Source organism: Mercenaria mercenaria, chromosome 19 (assembly GCF_021730395.1).
Source record: "Mercenaria mercenaria strain notata chromosome 19, MADL_Memer_1, whole genome shotgun sequence".
Classification (NCBI taxonomy): Eukaryota; Metazoa; Mollusca; class Bivalvia; order Venerida; family Veneridae; genus Mercenaria; species Mercenaria mercenaria.
In genome coordinates this window covers 42,159,288-42,181,156 of record NC_069379.1, presented here as the reverse complement: position 1 = coordinate 42,181,156, position 21,869 = coordinate 42,159,288, and the positions used below count along the sequence as shown (strand labels likewise).

The 21,869-nt window shown below is 34.0% G+C and overlaps 1 protein-coding gene across 3 annotated transcripts in view; it reads left to right on the top strand.

Moving 5' to 3' along the window:
• The window catches only part of LOC123542075 (atrial natriuretic peptide receptor 1-like), an 802,781-nt gene that overhangs the window by 193,767 nt on the left and 587,145 nt on the right, over positions 1 to 21,869 (top strand). For all 3 annotated transcript variants that reach the window (XM_053531573.1, XM_053531571.1, XM_053531572.1), the window contains exons 3-4: positions 9,259 to 9,509; positions 10,102 to 10,205. In XM_053531573.1, the coding sequence (XP_053387548.1) occupies positions 9,259 to 9,509; positions 10,102 to 10,205 (355 nt within the window). The remainder of the gene's footprint in view (positions 1 to 9,258; positions 9,510 to 10,101; positions 10,206 to 21,869) is intronic.

The window sequence follows — 21,869 nt, the reverse complement described above, 5'->3', positions numbered from 1 at the left end:
GAAAAAAGGCTTGAACAAGTTGGGGAGCAAATGAAAAGATCCTACGGTAAGTCTACACAGGCACCGTACGGCCCATTACATAGCACGCATCCACCTCATGGGTAACTGCTTCCAAAACCAGTAAAGATAAACTGTACAAGGTTCAAAATTTAGGCCTGAGGATAAACAACTCCAATAAAAGAAATGGAAAAGACAGCCAACCTTGAGCCATTAGAGATCAGACGAGAGTACAAAGCCCTTGGGCAGGCAGAGAAGGCAGAGAGACTACCATCACACCCACTCCACTCAAAACTCGAGAGAAGAACCAAGAACAGACTGAAACGACAGAGTCTCAACCATATCGTCAAAGGACTGCAGAAAGGAAAAGCAGCAGCACTAGATGAAGAGGCAGAGCCGCTTGTCCGATGAATGGGTTCCTAGACAATCTTGGATCCACAACAAGAACGACAGAGTCTCAACCATATCGTCAAAGGACTGCAGAAAAGAAAAGCAGAAGCACTGGACATAGAGGCAGAGCCGCTTGTGCCCTGTGAATGGGTTCCTAGACAATGTGCTCTAAAGATCAGATTGGCGGTGCTAGGAGTAGAAGAAAAGGGAAAACAACATCAGGTTCATCAACAATCTTTTACGCTAGACATGATCAATGACCCTATCCAGCATACTCTTGGATCCAAGCATATACAGATGGATCAGTGGAAAAAGCAGTTCAGAATGCTGGGAGTGGTGCCTACATCAAATTTCCAGAACAAAATATAGATAGGCATGGCTTTGACACTAGATGCGGCAGTGAACTGCACCGGTTCTGCAGGCCGCTGGCATTTCCCCACAGCTTGGTCTCATATGGGATGTCTGAGGGCCAAACTTTCTGGCGTACTTCTTCCAGATAGAAACCGCTCTGCAGGATGTGGAATGGTATTTGTTCCTCTGATACGCACTGGCGTTTTGGTGTCTTTGCAACACCCCGCTTCTTCATATGTTTTCTCAGGCCACAGTGTCCAGTGCCCTTACGGAGGATAGTTGTTTGGCTTTCTCTGATTAGCTTGTGCAGACCGTTATTATTGGGCAGGTAGCCTCCATCACTTATGTTCTTCTAGTCTGACGCAAATCTATTCTTTAGCAGAATCTGAGATTCTCTGTATGCAGCTTCCTTTGCAAAGTTCACCCGCAGCTTCATTTTCGGCTATGCCTACATTTCCAGCAGCTGTCTCGTTAAGATGTCTGATGGACCTGCTGAGAGAGCCTGAAGAGCTCACTTGGAGTCTGTTAGGAAAACAATATTTTGTCCCTTTTCTCCTCGCTCATACAGTTGGGGTGTGGCCGAAATGGGGGCTTGCGTCTCGGCTCTAAAGTTGGAGAATCTCTTGCCGACTGGATGACAGAGTGTGAGAGAATTTGATATAGGCACCACTCCCAGCATTCTGAACTGCTTTTTCCACTGATCTATCTGTATATGCTTGGATCCAAGAGTATGCTGGATAGGGTCATTGATCATGTCTAGCGTAAAAGATTGTTGATGAACCTGATGTTGTTTTCCCTTTTCTTCTACTCCTAGCACCTCCAGTCTGATCTTTGGAGCACATTGTCTAGGAACCCATTCACAGGGCACAAGCGGCTCTGCCTCTATGTCCAGTGCTTCTGCTTTTCTTTTCTGCAGTCCTTTGACGATATGGTTGAGACTCTGTCGTTTCAGTCTGTTCTTTGTTCTGCTCTCGAGTTTTGAATAGAGTGGGTGTGTGATGGTAGTCTCTTTGCCTTCTCTGCCTGCCCAAGGGCTTTGTACTCTCGTCTTGTCTCTAATGGCTCAAGGTTGGATGTCTTTTTCATTTCCTTTATTGGAGTTGTTTACATTGCTCAAAGACTTATCCTCAGGCCTGAATTTTGAACGTTGTCCAGTATATCTTTACTGGTTATGGAAGCAGTTACCCATGAGGTGGATGCTTACTCTGCTATGGGCCGTTCCGTGCCTGTGTAGACTTGCCGTAGGATCTTTTCATTTGCTCCCCAACTTTTTCAAGCCATTTTTCATAATGGCAAGTTTCTTGAAGACGCTCTCCTTTGACCTTTAATGTCAGGTGTGACATTGACTATTTTTTTTATAATTAAGGAAAATTGTTATCACCTGTTATATATACTTTAAAATGAATAATGATCAGGTACTAGTGTTGACAAAAATACCCTAAAACAATAAAGAAAAATCCTTGCAAAAGTGCTGTTTTTCTGAATTTCACACAAATTTGACTTTTGACCTTTGATAAAAAGGACTGGCTTCGACTTATTAGGACAAAACCTACATTGCTGACCTTGCTTGACATGTATACATTAAAATAAATTTCTAACAGTGAATTATAACAAAAAGCTATTTTTGAACAAAGTAATGAGTAAGTATGCTACATTTTGATCTTTTACACAAAAATGACACCTGACCTTTAATACCAGGTTTGACCTTGACTTATTTTCTCTTCCATGACATCGTCTAACATATATACAGTAAAATAAACAACGATCAGTTACTGAAATGACAAAACAAATACTTTTAAACAATAAAAATTATTACAAATAGCTGATATTATTGCAACATTTTACTACTTTTTGACCTTTGATCTTTCATATTATGGCTGAACTTGAATGTTTTGAAATTATATGTCCATACCAGAGATCGCCTAACATTTATACATTAAAATGAACAGATATCATTGACCAGATCGACAGGATATTGTCAACAAAGAGAAAAGTAAAAGAGCTATTTTTTCATTCTCTTACTGAAATGACCTTTGACCTTTTATTCATTGACTTGCTGATTTAGCGATCTCTTTTTGACAGTGAGACTATATACATTAAATTAACCGAGCAATGTCTTAAGATGAAACATTCTTTATTATCAAAGAGCTATTTGTTGCAATTAACACAATTACCCTGCTTGAATTAGTACTTGCATTTGGGTACATCTCATGGAATTGCCTGAACTACATACATAAACGAATTAACTTCAGTGATCGAAAATGTGAAGACATATTAACTGATTAAAAAAGTTAAGATAATATGTCACAATTTTTGCAAGAAAAAACTTTGACCTTCATACAGATTAGAGCTTGATTTTTGCAATTAAATTGCATTTCATGATTTTGGTGAATATACACTTACATAAATAACTGAGGATTCGATGTACAACTATTTTAAGATAAAAATAAATGTCAAAGGCCCAATTGTGATTTAACATAAACTGACCTTGTGACCTTGAAGATGCAGTTTTTCCTTCAGTCCTTTTTGATGAATTTCTTATTGCTGTCATTGTTTGACATATATACATTTACTGACAATATGATAGTTACTGTAATTAAACAGTGAAGCAACTTGTAGACGTAACCTTTACCCTAACCCCTAATATTTTTACAAGTGAGTTTTACCTCCCCTACCACAAACATAAGTGAACAAAATATAGATAGGCACGGCTTTGACACTTAAGAAACGGGTTTTCATGGAGGATGTGAAATACTGTTTCCAAAAAAGTATAAACTTCTTTTGGCCTCAGTTGTTGCAATAAAAGTCCGTGAGCTCTCGGACCAGTCGTCGTAACCAATAGCCCTAGCTGAAGTAGTGAATAATGACTCCAAAGTATATATATATATATATATATATATATGATGAAGGGGTTTCCTTCACATTAAAAGCTTTTCCTCAAATCCTTCTTTGAAAATAAATGCATAAGTTTATCATATATTTTACGTCTGTCTTGGACGTGAAAAAAACGCAATAACATATTTTGGCATAATACATTGGTATAATAAAGATTTGAATATGACGTAATTTTAAGTAAAGCGACGTTGGTCGTATTTACTTGGTATAGAATACGTAAAGAGTGAATATTTTTATACTTCTACAAGAAAAGCTGACATGTGATAAAAAGAATATAACATTTGTGTCCTTCCATATTGAACTGAATGAAATTAATAAAAGTTTCGGCAAACCTACGCATTTTATAATAGTATACAACTCATTATACATGTTTAATCAATTCAGTATGAAAATGCATAAAATATTCTATATATTAAAGACAAAATGTTGCAAGTGATTAAGTGACATTATAATAATTAAATTTATGAAAAAAAAACTCTTTATCTAAAACTTTTATATCTAACCAAATCTAAGCTGTGTAACCATAATTACAAAAACAAGTATAAATTATCAAAATACAAGAAAAACGCACATGACTTAAAGGTACACAAACAATTAATTTTCTACAATGATGAATTTTATAAAACAATGCTTTTAACGAAAGAAATACGGCCAGTAAAGGGTATGGTCGTAAGCAATAACTATTGTGGGTATTGTTGCTCCAATCATTTTTTTTAAAAACAAGCTTTATTCTATTTTTCTCGCATAAATAAAGTTACACCAAGTTTGTTTCTTCCTTGATAGCTTTTCATGTGTGTAGATAAAATGTAATACACAGCGCAAAAAACTAAAATCTGAAAAATAGATCCCTCGGAAGCACCGAGAACAAGGCAAACAGTGAAAATTGCAGACTCAGTTTGATTGAGACTGTTCATGAGCAATAATGGAAAATGCAACACTGCCCTCGCCCCCTAGCATCGGCTTAAGCAGTATTCAATCTTCAAATCTAAATGAGTTGAAATCAATGATCCCGAAGGACCAGAAAATATAACAACACTGAGATGAAGTCGGGGCGACTTTTTACGGCCGCCACACAACACTTAACGCCCGCTGTTATGAAGTAAATAAAATCTGAAAAGTAGATCCCTCGGAAGCACCGAGAACAAAGCAAACAGTGAAAATTGCAGACTCGGTTTGATTGAGTCTGTTCATGAGCAATAATGGAAAATGCAACACTGCCCACGCCCCTTAGCACCGGCTTAAGCAGTATTCAATCTTCAAATCTAAACGAGTTGAAATAAATGATCCCGAAGAACCAGAAAATATAACAAAACTGAAATGAAGTCGGGGCGACTTTTTACGGCCGCCACACAGCACTTAACACACTTAAAAAAAGACATGAACCAAAGTCCAGTAGGAAAAGCAATATTTACAGGACACAGCGTCTGGGTTAAATCAAATAGCATGACAAAAGTTTAATCCCTGCTACACGATATATGTAATATTGTACGTTAGTTTAAATTAATACATTAAATATAATACATAAACCCATGTCCCAAGCTTAAGATAACTATGTTTTAGGAAACGTGTCGCGTGCAGTTATTTCTGTTTTCTAAATTATGTAATATTTCAAAGTTCAGAAAGGAATTTATTATTTGCTTGAAATATCAGGAAAAGTCATAAAACTCACATTCGTTTTGATTTTCTGCACGCATTTCAGCAATCAGAAATAAAAAGTGCAATGTCTGTTTCCGGTTACATATTTTTTCTGAAACATCCTTAATTCAATTATTGACATTTTAAAGCAGCATGCCTCCAGACCGTTCGACAACAACAAAACAATTTTTTTAGATATCTTGAAATAAATGCTGTATTTCTTAAGAAGGCTTTAAAACTTAATTACTGACAAACTTTATGTTACGGAAACACTTGAGAATTTGCTGTTTTTACTACCTTTTACGATGAAAATTGAAAAGGGTTTGTCACGCTTTTACTCCAGGTAAACTGTCTCGATTATAAATATAATATATATATATATATATATATATATATATATATATATATATATATATATATATATATATATATATATATTTATATATATGAAACTGCAATAGTTTCTTTTTTTGCAGGATTATGGCATTTTAAGATTCTTCTTTGCGTCTGTTTAATTCTGAAATATGCTAAAAATGTACATAACTTTTCATTTCCAATTAATTGACAAAACAAAGCTAATGTAACAGAAGAAATAATTCATGTGGGAAAATGTTAGTTTTAATGAATTTTCAATTCCATATTATTATTCCAAACCGATATTATATTTCTTTTAATTTACGTGCAATCTGATAACCATGTATTATTTACTTGGCGGAGGAAATTAAACTTCCTTTCGAGAGGTTTGCTATCCTTGATAGGGACGTTTTCGATTAAATATGAAAAATGACTAAAATGGTAATTGAACTATATTCTGTAGTCTTCATATCAATGACTCCAGGTTTTAAGTTTAATTTCACGTCAATATGTGTAATTTACGAAGAATTAGTTCTATATTCTAGAGCATTGTATCAATAACATGCAATTTGAATGGCTATTGAGCACAATATACGACCTGTATTAGTGGGGATGTTTTGGATATTAGTCAATTTATGTAATTTACGAAGAATCAGTTCTATATTCTAGAGCACTGTATCAGTAATATGCAATTTGATTGGCTATTGAGAACAATATGCGGCCGTATACTTCCTAGTTAACAAATAATACCTATACGGTGGAAAAATATTGGCTCGCATTTGAAAGTTATTCATAATGTTTTAATGATCTAATTATTAAAAAATAGAAAAGTAACAAATATCTTTTTTCTAAAAATCCGACATCTTCCTTCGAACAATTTCCAATTATTCTCCATCACGCAGAACAAACAGAAACGAATCTTAGGCGAGTTTTGAACCTCCAGTTGCGTAAATTTGAGTCTCTCTCCTGTTAGATTTTGAATTAGTAATTATTTTAAATTAAAATATAAGTAAACAATGTCGTTACATTTTGTAATGATTATTTAAAATTTTAATACATCCAGTATCCCAAGAATTCAGCAGAACACAATTCTACACAGACAACGAAATTTGTAATTTGTAAATAATATAATATTTCATTTCACATTTCACCCTTTTCAGAACAAAAAAAAAAAAAAAAAAAAAAAAAAAAAACGTACGTAATACTTGACATTTTATTTGACAACTAGTTTTGACATACTAGCGTAACCGAGTTGCAAAACATTATTGTACACATATCCTGTCTTGTTAAAAAGTCGGAGAAGTAAAGGTCTCATATATTATAGCAAAGCGGTATTAGATTGGCTTATTCTAGCATAGTTTTTTCAATCAAATTAATTCAGTAAACTATTTAACAAGGAGCGTTATAATAGGGCTAGGCACACAGTATACTTAAATGTATCTTTTGTTGGACTTGTAAAACTTACTTGACTAGTTGCTTCATTGGAACTTACTGCCCTTTTTGAAATTGCTGTGTTTCTTGTCTTGACTTTCTGCACGCAAGTCTTAGACGTGTTGTGTTTATTAGAATCGCTGCTGAATTCACAATCGCTGTTCTGTTCATCCATATAAAAAGAATATTGGGATTGACGCAATTATTGAAAACCGCAACTAGAGCTGAAACTCTAACACCCAAATCTGACAACAGTTTACGGTAATAACACGTAGGGTTAGGAAAATATTTCAGGCGTTCTCTCCATTAAAACTATCATTAATGGAGTATAATTATCCAGTGTTTCTGTTTGATAGCTTTCCGCTTTAACTGGTGCTAGGTTACGTGAGGTGTGTTGTAAATCATATCTCATGAACAGATTTAACAAAACCAACAAGAACAAATGTCGAAAAGTCATACTCACGCTTCTAGGCCACAACCTCTCCGAAACGCAATCCTAAAGCAGTGTATGTATAGATATGTAAACAATTAGACAGCAGAAGCGTATTTTCGCTGTAAATGTAGTTGTGTTTGACACACAACATGTTTTAAAAACATATGTTGACTTAAATTTTGAATTGATATCTTTATATCGAAGAAACATTTACATGCATTTTTTTTTGCAGACAGTCTAAAAATGATTTTTCTCCGGAACAGTGATTTTGCCGGCGATTACAAAGAAATTTTTTATTTTCTAATCATGAAAATCAAACATTTCATTCTTCCAGCCATGAGACATTTAGAATAATGTTAAGATTATTTTTGGGTCTGACAGTAGAGTCCAAGTTCACGAAAGTCCCTGTTACGAATTAAGAGTAACAAAATGCACTTTTATACAGATATCAAAGCATTTAGTTCTGGCACATAAAAAGTACATATAGGTATCTTAAGATAATTATTCATATTTATTTCAGAAAACAAACGCATTTGATTGTAAAAAGTGTATATTCTATTGAATTAAATAAACCAAGCATTGATAAAAAAAATGTTACCAAGAGTAAAATGAAATCAAATCATTCTTCTAAAATAGCAAATTGAATTTAGTTGCAGACGTTTTTCTGAACAACACTAAGTAAGATACATAATTAATTTCATTTATCATATTTGATAAAGCCAGTGGCAGATAATCAGTTGTAGAAAGTAACAATTCAGTATCAAATTTAAAGGCTTATAATGGAGAAAATTCGTTCAGAAAAATGCATAGACAAAAAACAACAAAAAAAAAAAAAAAAAAAAAAAAAAAACAAACAGCATTCCATTATATTTTGTAAATGAAAAAAAAAACCCAAAGCATTAGCCTGGATGTTCTTATAATTGCGTTATAATAAAAAATTATGACAAGATTCATTGGAAGCAAAGAAAGCTACTATGCAAAATTATAGCAGACTCGGTTTGGTTGTGTATTGAAAAATTAACCGCGTTTTAAAACACTGTTTCTTAGAAAAAAGATTTTCCAGTTATTTTTTGTTCCTGCTGTTACTACAGAATTTCATCAATTTACTAGTTTTAAACAGCATTCTGTAAAACTTACCTATCCTTGCTTTCTTTCAAACATCAATAAGATTTCTGCTTGTGAAAGCGATGATATATGGATCATAGATGGATGAAGTCGTTGACACAAATCAGGAGCCTAATCTAGTAATTCAAAACTGTGCTCTGTGTCTAATTAATTGTAATGTAACACTAATTCATTACACTGAAGAGGTCATTTCACTGAATATTGAAACTTTTGAAGAAAACTATATATTTTCATGAAATACAAATGCATTTATAAGATAATCGAATACTATTGCAATATATATCTTTTTTGTATTTTCCCTCATGTATCCCGAGATTGAAGCTTGTTTGAACAACCTTGTCCAAGTATCTTAAGGAACGAGGAGGTATCAACAGGGATAAGTTTAATGCAAAACTTTGTTAATGTCAAAATCTAAATTGTTGCGATGTATTTATAACTTACTTTTATTTACCAAATTTACTCAAGTCTTTAGAGTACGTCTGAACATTGAAACTAAATAAAACAGACAAACAGACAACGATTAGTTAGTCATTGTCTGAGGACGAAAAAAAAAAAAAAAGAGTGGAAGAATGAAAAATCACGATATGCCCGTGCTCAAAACCGTTCCTTTACAGAAATGTATTAAATGATAACTTATATATTTACAGGTCGTGTACTGGAATGTTCCAATGATTACAGCTGGTGGTTTGGCAGGGGACTTTGGACTTGGCAAGCATTCTATGTACAGCACAATGACTCGTGTTGGCTCGAACTTTAACACTCTTGTCCAATTCTTTGTAGACGTTCTTATGTTTTATGGATGGAGGAAGCTTAATCTTGTCTATGACCCATATGGACAGACGGACATTTCAAGCAAATTTTGCCATATTGCAGCCAATGACATTCATTATGGATTAAGGTAAGTGGGGTTATAATAACAAAATCATAATGGTAGCTTATAGACATTTATTGTTGAGATCACGTAGTATGCAATAAAAAAATTGAAATATTTGATTATAAGATATTACGTGTCATAGCTAGTATCATTTCGATAACAGAAATATACATTTGACAACGATTGGTGAAACATATTGTTCGACTACATTATAATACATTTGGCTCCGATGAATATAATTTTTGTATACATTTGGCGCCGGTTGATGTAATTGTTCTTATACAACATACACATTTGGCACCGGTTCATGTAATTGTTCTTATACAACATATACATTTTGCACAAGTTGATGTAATTGTTCTATACAACATACACATTTGGTACAAGTTGATGTAATTGTTCTTATACAACATATACATTTGGCCCCGGTTCATGTAATTGTTCTTATACGTCCTATACATTTAGCACCGGTTGATGTAATTGTTGTTCTTCTACAACATGTACATTTGGCACCGGTTGATAATTGTTAAGATATAACAAAAAAAAAAAAAACAAAAAAAAAAACAAACAAAAAAATAAAATACAAAAACACCCTTAATATTTTAAAAATTTTCAGGGAGATACACCAGTCGAAGAATATCAGTCAGACATACGTAAAGTTTGAATACCCGGAGGAATTACCGAGCAATTTCCAGCAACAGATTGGCTTAGAGTGTGCAGGTAAGTGGTAGCAGATCGACCAATATAGAGTAGCTTCCCTTTACCTATTTTTCATTTCACATGTTCCTTAATAGTGACCATTGTTGGAAACATCTTAACTAAGCATGGCCCTTCAAAGCATTACCTGTAGGAATTTGGTCGTCTCTTTTTCATAAGAATTCCGTATGAATAGTGTTTATCTGTATGAGTTAAGAAAAAAAAACAACTATAGTATATGATACTGATGGAAATGATTGAATTAAACAATCATACCAACTAAACTGCACTAAAGGAGGTTTCTATCATCTTTTGCATATTTGCCTTTCTGCTATTTGCACTGCACTGTACACCTAGGAAAGATACAACCAATTCCTTTTAACCAGGATTTAACGAAGACTTATAATACTGTTTTATAAGGTTTTAGAACAGTCTATATAGGGCCTAAAAATTGTTTGTTTCCGGTATCCCGACCTACCCTAAAACCTTGCCGCGACCCTAAATGTTTTTTGGCGTTGGAAAAATCGATAGTTTTGCTATTTTTATACTTTTAAAGGGAAGTTGCTGCTCTTTCTTCATTGTTAAAACAAATCCAAAAGAAATCAATCCGACCTATCTACTCGATTTTTGTGGGCATGTTACCGAAAACAAACATTTTTTTTAGCCCTAACTATAAGCTTTGATGAAGAAAATTTCTATTAATGTTTTCGTTTAGTTCAACTAAATTGTGATCAGACATACCTTTGATAATTCTGATCACATTAGATGAATTCTTTATAAACGTTTTTATGATATTGATGTCCCTCGTGCAATGTCTCATTGACAGTACACAAATCGATGTTTATGCAATTTGCAATTAACTGTTTACAGATACATTTTTATCTATCATAAACGTTTTTATGATATTGATGTCCCTCGTGCAATGTCTCATTGACAGTACACAAATCGATGTTTAAGCAATTTGCAATTAACTGTTTACAGATACATTTTATCTAGCAGGTCTGTTGCAGTGTCTTTTGATGTCAGCCAGTAGATCGTTTGTAAAAATAATTTTTGTCAATGAGGTGAACCTCTTTCTTCACTTTCTTTGCAGTTACGCAAATGATGATTGGCATTTGATTAATTAAAAGATCGATTATAGACACCATTTGCTGAATATTAATAAATTTTTGACAGCGTGAAAAATCGTAATGATTGATTTTCCTTTTCATAGCTTGATTATATTAATTTAAATAGACTAACTGTGCATATTCTATGCCATAGAACTTCTTTCGACAGGAATTTTATTTGTATATTGGCAGCGAATTGTATAGATGAATTAAATTGTTGCAGTGTGGCAGTGTGACAAGATTTATAACTATTATTACATTGATTGATTAAAGAAAAAATGTCAATTAATGGTGATAACTACATTTAGAAGCAAAACCTCATTTCTTTTGCATATCGTGGGGTAAAGTAAATGCAGAAAGGAGACACGTGCCTTCTTTATTCATATGAAGATGTCTCCTTTCTGCATTAACCCCACGATATGTCCTTAGAATTTTGCCAAATCAGTATCTCGTTACACTTATTTTGTTGAGTTACTCTGTCGATTTTTGATATGTATTAAAGTGCCAAACAACTAATGTACTGGTAAATTTGTAACAATGGGTCAATTTGTTTTCTGAGATGTACTCAGCAGATCATTTGTTTGAAGCGTTTCATCTTCGTTAATTAGAGAATCTAGTGATATTCAGAATGACATATTGAGAAGTTTTCATCGACGTCATTTCATGTTTATCCATCTGTTTTCATCCGTCATGACTACTTTCTCAAAACGAGTCGTGGCTCTGTACCCCCCAAAAAAAGCGTTGCACTGTACAATAAGCAACGTCATCAGATCTAAAACAGTTTTTGCACGAGTTTGAAAAATGAAGTAATTTTGCTGCTACTCGTGAAAAACATAAAGAAATATCTGTGAATCAATATCCTGTCTTGATATCTTATAAGTATCTAAGAAAACATTACAAATAACTGCATTTTCCAAGAGACATCGTATCTAATTTACAATAAGTAAGTCACGCAATATGTCTAACAGGGTTGTTTACTTGTGTCATACGATACCAAACTCATTATCAGTTCATTTATATATATTTTTTGCTCTTATCACACAAGATGAGAAACCAGAAACATTGATTAGTCGTGATACATTTTTCATTTTCAGTTTGCTTGTACAAGGCATTTTGTCCTGAAAAGTGTTTTAGTTAATTTACGGCAAGAAGGTAACGTATCAATACTTACGTGCTTCGAGCCTGTTTAGGCTGCGTTTTTAGAACGCGGCTTTCCCCTTTTCAGCCTTGTTATTTAGACATTATTTGACAAGACGAGACTGACATGAAAGATTACTGATAATTGGACCTGTTATCAAATGTGTTTAATCTTTACTCATGGTACCAAAACACTACAGCTATAACTGCATTTAAGTTTTCTACTGTCCTATTTAAATATACTCTGTTCTAGTACATATCGAGGGCTTAGAGCGAAACTGGTCTATCTGCTTCTATTTCTATATACAGATAGACCAGTTTCGCTCTAAGCCCTCGATATCCTCTTTGTGGTCTTTCGCTCCATTCAGTAAATGAGCCGTGCCATGGGAAAACCAACATAATGGGTTTGCGACTAGCATGGATCCAGACCAGCCTGCGCATCAACGCAGTCTGGTCAGGATCCATGCTGTTCGCTAATGGTTTCTATAATTGCAGTGGGCATTGAAAGCGAACAGCATGGATCCTGACCAGACTGCGCGGATGCGCAGGCTGGTCTGGATCCATGCTGGTCGCAAAGCCATTATATTGGCTTTCTCACGACACGGCTCAAAAATATTCTTGCATCACTTTGGACTGTGACCTTATAAATATTCCGATAGAAGGCTCCGTCACAAGAAGTCATTAAGAATATGTAAATCTAAATCACGATAGAATGGAAGCCAAATTGAAGATTAGAATATGTCATTAATTTTGGCATTTATTCAATTTCCTGCAGTTTAGAATATATTCTGTAAAAACCGGAAAATTAGTTTACTTTTGAAAGATATTGTTAGTTCTCAGAACTGTCTCAAACTATGCGTAAATAAGTCATATTTATAACGGAACAGAGTTCCATTTTCTTCAGAAAGGTCTTAAGACTGAATAATATTAGCATCTTTATTCAATGGAAATAGCTTAAGTATATTCAATTTACATTCCTGACATACAGGAGAGACGTAGCTGTCTGTTTCAAGATACATGAATGGCAGGCGTTATTGTTACTGACCTCCTCCATCACTAACACAGTTAACCGAACCTGATTCTCACATGGTCACACGTGACTTATAATCAATGCATGGCATGGCTTTCAATTGAATGCAACCTTTCTCCCTGTAAAATGACTGATACCGAATGGAAAATGCAACTAATAACTTAATGTTAACTTAATTCTGGTAAAATAGAAACCATTTTGAAATTAACAATCTCATGACTTGTAGTATAGATTAAATATTTTTGATTTTGACCCAAATAAATCATTCTGGTATTTACTAAAGTTTGTACGAGACTAACTTTGATTAGAAGTTTTTCAAGCAAGAGTACTTGATATATAAAAAAGCAAAAATCTGGTAAATTTTAAGGGACTTCTATTTTGAACAACAACAAGCATACAATTTCCAGTTTCTACAAGCTACCACTATATGTTGGTGTACTTTTGTTTCAGACCATACAAAAATTCTGATATATCTTCTTTTAATCCGGGTTTATCATCTTCATTGTTATTCATACCAGTTAAGCCTTGCCTTCAGTTAAAGTGTCAGTTGTTCTTATATTCGCCTGTGCACTATCTATCATTGGAGAAAGGAAGTTACAAATACAGCTATCTGTATCGTTTTTTTCCGCCGTTTCTCAATGTACTCTTGTCTACTGCACAGAGCGAGTATCGGCTTTCCGATTTTAGACGTTTCTCTTGTTTATTTCATTGCATTTATTTATTTGATATTTTGATATGAAAAAGATCAAATTGTATCGCATTTTAGTTCTTGTATTTGATGTAATCTCTGTAGTCTATATTCCGAAGGCAGGTACAACACTTGGAGATGACTTTGAAAGAGATACAAGCAAAACACTACCTTGTGGATACTAGTTATTTTTTATATAAATGGGAAATTGTATGAATTATTATTCCTGATCTTCTTCATGATTGCAATTACATCCATTGATTTACCAATTATAACATTTTAATCAGCAATGATTGTAAGTGTTATCGACCATGTCCGTGCGTATGTACACAGTTATGACTGTCTCTCTGAATTATCTTGGTAAATGTCTTTTTCCATATTCGCTTAACACACAGATGTCAAGTTGTATAAACACTTTTTATCTTTTTAATTCACTGTTTTCACATTTGAGCCGTGCCATGAGAAAACCAACATAATGGGTTTGCGACCAGCATGGATCCAGACCAGCCTGCGCATCCGTGCAGTCTGGTCAGGATCCATGCTGTTCGCTAATGGTTTCTCTAATTGCAGTAGGCTTTAAAAGCGAACAGCATGGATCCTGACCAGACTGCGCGGATGCGCAGGCTGGTCTGGATCAATGCTGGTCGCAAACCCATTATGTTGGTTTTCTCATGGCACGGCTCATTTTGATTTCAACATCTTATTATACAATAAGGTGTGTGATGAATCGGCATGTTGATTATGTATTGACTGTGATGCTGACAGTGACACCGAATCAAACAGCCACGATTTATAAATGTAGAAATATAAACCCATTTCAGCAATTATGGCATCACTCATTTAGATTAAAGACAGATATTCGTGAAAAATAATCATGCGTAGCTATTTTAACCTATAAAATCGTATTATCTCAAAATGTAATAAAACTGATTTCATGAAAGTTTTATTTTGTTCATTGACCTGATTGCTTAACAAACACTATTATGTATGTTTCAGTCTAACGCAACTAATGTACTTTGTTGGCAATTTAGATTTATGCATCATTTGGAATTCATTTTGTTCAGATTACAGACAAATATTCATGAAAGATAATCGTCGAATCTTCGTCTGTGGATATACACTAAACCACGTAGACAAACGGTGATTAATCAATTTGACATGCCTAAGAACTCGTAATGTTTCAGTCATCTGTCTGTATTAGAGATTTTTTCAAAATAGTGAAATCTTAATGACGGTAGTTTCTGTTTGATTGCGCAAGCTCCGTATGTGAATTTGGAATGTCCCGATTGTTCGGAAGGTTAAGAAATAATTTATAGCAAAAGAGTATTTTAACACTATTTATGCACGATTGGCGGTTATACGTCGGGCGTAATCATTTCACGAGGGCACAGCCCGAGTGAAATTATTTGTACGACGTATTACCGCCCGAGGTTTTGGTATAAATAATTTCGATTCTAATATGCCCTTAATCTAAAACAGTAGATAAAATATAGTGGCGTTCTTTCTTGGTCAACAAAAACATTGACGTCACCGCACGTTAACGTGACGTCATTCCAGCGAGAGAAAAGCATATTAGAATATGTGATATAACATGGTATGAGCTTCCATAACATTCGGGGAATGCCGAAACAACACAAGAAAGTACGCAATCACACGGAAATTGCCGAATGTTATAACGTATCAACTTTTCAAGGTGAAGCATCGTTTTGACGTAAACGTACATTTCACAACCTCCATACAGTCAGAAGAGGCTTTGTCACAAACGGGGTAAAATAATACTTACGCAGCAGTTTTCAAGAAATACTGAACCTTTTATACAAAAAATAACTTTGACTGGTTCGTAATAATTCTTTCTACAAAAAGAAAGTATTCAAAAATTTAAGAAGTATCGAGTTGATGGATATGTGTTTGATTGAAGGGCGTGAGCCTTTGCAAAGATACTAAATGTGTGTTTCAGAAGTGGTTAAATAACTTTGAACTGATGACTAAAATCAGATTTCAACTTTATAATCATGTTATCTGTACTTTTTGTACAATATACATGGTTTACCCTTACCATGCTGAACAAGACTGGTTCTGTCTTTGTGACCAGTGTAGATTATAATCATCCTGCACATCCGTGCATTCTGATCATGATCTTCGTTGTTCGCTTTTCAGTCAGTATCTTTTTAGTAAGCACCCCTTTTAACAGTAAATGGTACTGTCCAAATTGGACAAGTTCATTATAGAAATTAAGCAGGGTAAGGGTTAACGTTTTGTAAAAGCTAGTCAGCGGCATGCTTAGTATGCTGGTGTTCAACATAATAATGGGAAAAGTGGAACCCCACAGGTCGCTTAACACGACAAAAAAGAAAATGTTGCAGGCTCGGTTAGATTGAGCCTTTAATGGACGGTAGTGGAAATGCATGCTACCGTCCAAGAGACCGAAATATTTGTAAAGTACACCCAGTTACGAAAAAAGGAAACTTTCATGTAAAAAGAGTTCTTTGGGTTTATATAATGCAATGCTGGTTCTCAGTGTGACATTGCAATTGCAATAGGTCGCGCAGAAAGCAAGGTAAAATATCCTCCATGGGGAAAGCTTCGGACATTTCCGTTTTTTTTACAATGCCGACACCCCGAATACATCGATGATTTCTGGATCAGCACTAACTCTGTGACGCAGTCTTGAATTTTCCTGTTCCATTTGCGTCCCTTGATTCTTTCTTACTGCTGTGAAAGGACATCTTTTTCGTTAAACTAAGGGAGAATACTCGCTCAGATTTTAAAACTCAAATTTCCTTTGACTTGCCTCCCTTTAAGTGTACATCCCTTGTATTTCATATTATGTTGATAAACTCCAACCTAAGTGCTGCTTATGTCGTTTGTTTCAATTTGTCAACAGAACAAATCATTTAGAACAATCTCATTCACTAATTTGGTTTGTAGTAAGCTCTATCAATACTTTTTAAAGGAGCTTGTTTGAAGAATAAGGTTTTCACGTGAAGAGACTTTGTCACAAACTGGCGCAAAATTTAGTTTTAGTGGTTATCACTTTAACCCAAACCTGTAAACTAATGGCATTAATCCTAAAATCCCTCAGTACTTAGTACTATGTAACGTGATTTCTAATTGTACAATAGTATCGGATATTTCAAAACGAATTTATGATTGAGTTTTTTTTTTATTCAAGAGCAGGTAATTACTGATGTATTAATTTGAGTAGTTTTATTAGTAGCGTCCCTTTGATTTTGACTATTAAGATATTTATAAGTGAAATATATGTATTGTTAAATACAAATAGTCACTATTACTCAAATTGATAATTTTACTACGTTTTAAGGATGTACGAGCGTTTTTTTCAGGATATACGCCATTTTGAAAAATGTTTCTTTAAATATTGCCTTCCAACAAAAGTTTTGCCCAAAATTAATGCTAAATCATTAAAATATGGCTAATAAAGTACCATTTAAGCAAATAGATTCTTTTTGCAAAAAAAAAAATTTCACCCTTATTTTTGGCTGGCATTTGTCTAAAATTGACGTAAGTTTTACAACGGGGTAGGGGTAGGTAATTTCAAATATCCATGAAAGTAGATCAGGTTTCGTTTTGATATTTTTCTGACTGATACATATAATGATAAGCTATAATTGAAATAAAAAATTTCATGATATCTCTTTATTTTATCTGGAAAATATTAATTAAATAAAAAAGAACACAAAATATCAAAATTCACCAGTTTTTGACAGTTTTTTCTTAATAAATCTCTTAGATGCACGGTGACCCCTACTTTTTTTCTTTCCATTTTAAAGCATTTTTTGTGCGTCATTAAAGCTGCAAAATATTTTTAAAATCTTACCGTCAGAATTTTTTTTGTAGATCTAAATAGATTTTTTCCATTGAAAATAAAGTGGGTGGGGTAATTATGTCAATATGTAAAAATGAAAGAGATTTGTTTGTGACATTTATGCTTATATAATACTGACACCACCTTGTTTTCATATTAACCTGTAAGACATGAAATCCCTATAACATTAAATGGGATATTATATCTTTTATAAAGTACAACCATTTTTTCAATTTTACAAAATTTCAGAAATGCTTAAACAGTGGGTGTAGAAAATGCCCTATAAATTTAAAATGAGTTCGGTTACCCATGTTTTTTCTTCTCTTGTATGTCTTGAAAACTAATGTACTTCAAGCTCACAGAGTATGAAAAAATTCTTAACGTTAGAAAAAATTCGATCGTACATCCTTAAAGCACAGAAAACAGGTAGCAACGATCACCAACTTTCTGTCCGACTGCCAAACCAACGCTTTCAAGAACTTTCTATAAATGTTTATAAACGAGTTAAAGTACATTTGTGTGTTTGAAACTGAAGAAAAACGTTTTTAACATGACACTGAATTGTCTCATGGAGTTTGATTAAGCATGTGAGTGTTTATTGAACAGTTGTTTCAAGGTAAGTGGTTCCAAATTGCAAATGGTTAGAAAGTTTTAAGATAAAATTTAATTATGTTAGGAAGAAAATCATTATATATATATATAAAGTAAATTAGTTTTATTCTTCCTGTAGTTAAATAATGGTTACCGATTGCCTACGTGACTGGTCCCTGGCATTGAAAAATAAGAATCGGGAAGTAATGCTGTTCAATGTACATGGGTGTCTTAAAAGCCAACTTGGCTAGCCCTTTCGGTAGGGGTGACACTAATAAACAAACACTTTACTTTTCTTTTTTTGTATGACGTTGTATATGTATAAGATGAACCGAAACCATTAAGCTTGCGCTTTTGTGTACGTTCAACACCTGTTCGTAAATGTGACATTTTATTAAAAGCAAAAATGAAGTTGATCACGATATTATTGGATTGTTATAAAAAAATTCTCAATTATTAAGGTGACAAAACCACCTGATGCAGAGAGGCAAAAAAGCAAAAGTAGATAAAAAAAGATAAATATATTCCGTTTGTCTAACGGGTGAAAAAGATTATTTTGCACTCAATTATGACAGTGCAAAGCAAACTAACAGACTTATATTCAAGTAAGAACCTGACGAATACCTTCCTGGGACAAGAATTGTCATTCTTTTAGAATATAGATACATGTATAAGAAAACTATCAAAACTTTTATTTAGAGATTCACACAAAACTTTGAAATAACGTTTGGTTATTTGAAGGACTTAGTAATAAAGCTACAGAGTGTCTGCCTCTGAAAGTGCGAGGTTCTGTATTTACATCAGACTATGACAACATAATCTAATAAAAAAGCAGTATGTCCTTAATCCATCTTGAAAAAAAGGGTATTGTTTGTTTGTCAATTACTAAACATCATTGACCAAAAAATAAAATGTGGACATTGACAAACGAGATTATTGACCAAAAGGAGAATTCACTCAAAGTTTTGTTATTTGCATACGGTCTTTTAGACGAAGTAATTTTCTTGAGTAAACAGTACGTTGCGGGACGATGGGGCTCGTAAATCACGAGTATTTTTGTCATTAATTATAAGACATAGTCTTGCCAAAGCAATGGAAAAATGTAAATCTTGGTTCCGTTTCAAGAAGCATAGTTATTACCAAAACTGAACTTTGACACAGTCTTTGATGAATTTCGGATAACAATTATCTTAAGGAAAGCCGTTTTAGATAAGTTTGACCTATATAAGGTTATTTCAGATTGTTTTGTATTAATTCTAACGAAGAATGACTAATATGGGACGTTTATTGTTAAGAATTGTGTCTTTATTTCAATCGTGTGTATTTCAAAGATTTTTTCAGGAATACACTTTTATAATTAATTTGCAATAATTATTGAAACTGTGATTATATTTCTTAGTTGCAAACAGAAGGAAGAAAATGAGCAAAAAAAAAATCAGTTTCAATATCATTTAAAGTAATATCGTGTAAAACAGGTCATACGTTTAAATTCAATTATTACACATCTATTTGATTATTCATGTGTTTTAATGATTTTTAAAACTTATGCAGGTCTTCTTTCAAATTAGACTTGTTACCATTTTTTGAAATACAATTTCTAAAAAGTGTAATGAGATCATCAGTAAACAGTTGTGCACAGACAAAAGCACAGACGATTTATATTCATTTTCGTTTATCTTATTTCTTTACGATTCAATGAACGATAGATATCATACGTATCTTGAAACTTGGTAAAGGCATCGATAAATCTGGAAGTTAGTTAAGTAATTTGTTCAAATTTCGTACATGCCCGGTAATTCAAATGCCAGGATATTTATAAAAGAGGAGAGAATATTGCGTAATCATATTTCGTGATTGATATATAACTATACTTTATCTGTCAAAGTGCATAATTTATTTACCTTAGGGAGGAGACAGGTTTGAAGATATTTTTGAAGATAAATTATATGTTTTACACAAGTTCTAAGAAGAAGTAGAGATTCTTAATTCATTTTATGCAAAATGTAACAAATTTTTCAGAAAGGACTTGAAAATGTCTCCGAGATAGCAGGAATTTTGAGATAAGGTCGAAATATCAACTGTATTTCGAAATTTTGAAGTTGATGATGAGGCTAGATAGAGAGTTATAGCAGTTGTCGATTTACAGTTCGGCATATTAACTATTCCTTGCGTTTAAGAAAATATAACGACATGGGGATTATTTAAGGCTGCAACACGGTACTTAATGACTACTGTTGTGATAGTGAATAAAATCTGAAAAACAGAAATGAGCCATGCCATGACAAAACCATAGTGGCTTTGCGACCAGCATGGATCCAGACCAGACTGCGCATCCGCGCAGTCTGGTCAGGATCCATGCTGTTCGCTTTCAAAGCCTATTGCAATTAGAGAAACTGTTAGCGAACAGCATGGGTCCTGACCAGACTGCGCGGATGCGCAGGCTGGTCTGGATTCATGCTGGTCGCAAAGCCACTATGTTGGTTTTCCCATGGCACGGCTCAAATATTCATTGAAAGCATAAGTTGAGCCGCGCCATGAGAAAACCAACATAGTGCATTTGCGACCAGCATGGATCTGGACCAGCCTGCGCATCCGCGCAGTCTGGTCAGGATCCATGCTGTTCGCTAACAGTTACTCTAATTGCAATAGGCTTTGAAAGCGATCAGCATGGATCCTGACATGACTGCGCGGATGCGCTGATGCGCAGGCGGTGTCTGGATTCATGCTGGTCGCAAACGCACTGTGTTGGTTTCCTCATGGTGTGGCTCATATAATGCAACAAAGCAAAATAATAGCAGAATATGTTTCTTTGAATCTGATCAAGAATGATAACGGAAAGTTCATCATCCCTCTTAAGGGGAATTCTGTTACACAGATATTGAATAGACCCCATGATCTCAAAGGACCAGAAAATGAAACAACACTAAATCCAAGTTTGGGGAGCTTTGTTAACGCCATCAGTATCGAATCCCACCTTATTTCGATGATGAACGTTTTTGTGCGAATAGGGTTTACAGGTAGACGTGTTTAAGTTCCATAAGACTTTAAATTTTATGTAAAAAAACCCAGATGAAACAAATAGATTTTATGCATAAGTATATGATAAGAAAAACGCTACATTCAATACTGCACATGAACCGTTACAATTAGAAAAAAACAATAGATTCAATAAATCATTCTCATTGCTCATCAATATTCCGAGGGGCATCTCATGTCTTCCTCCACTAGGCTGGAATGTCGCCGTATGAACTATAACTGTGACAGTATGACTTTAAATCCAACAAAAACAAAACGAACTGAAATATTA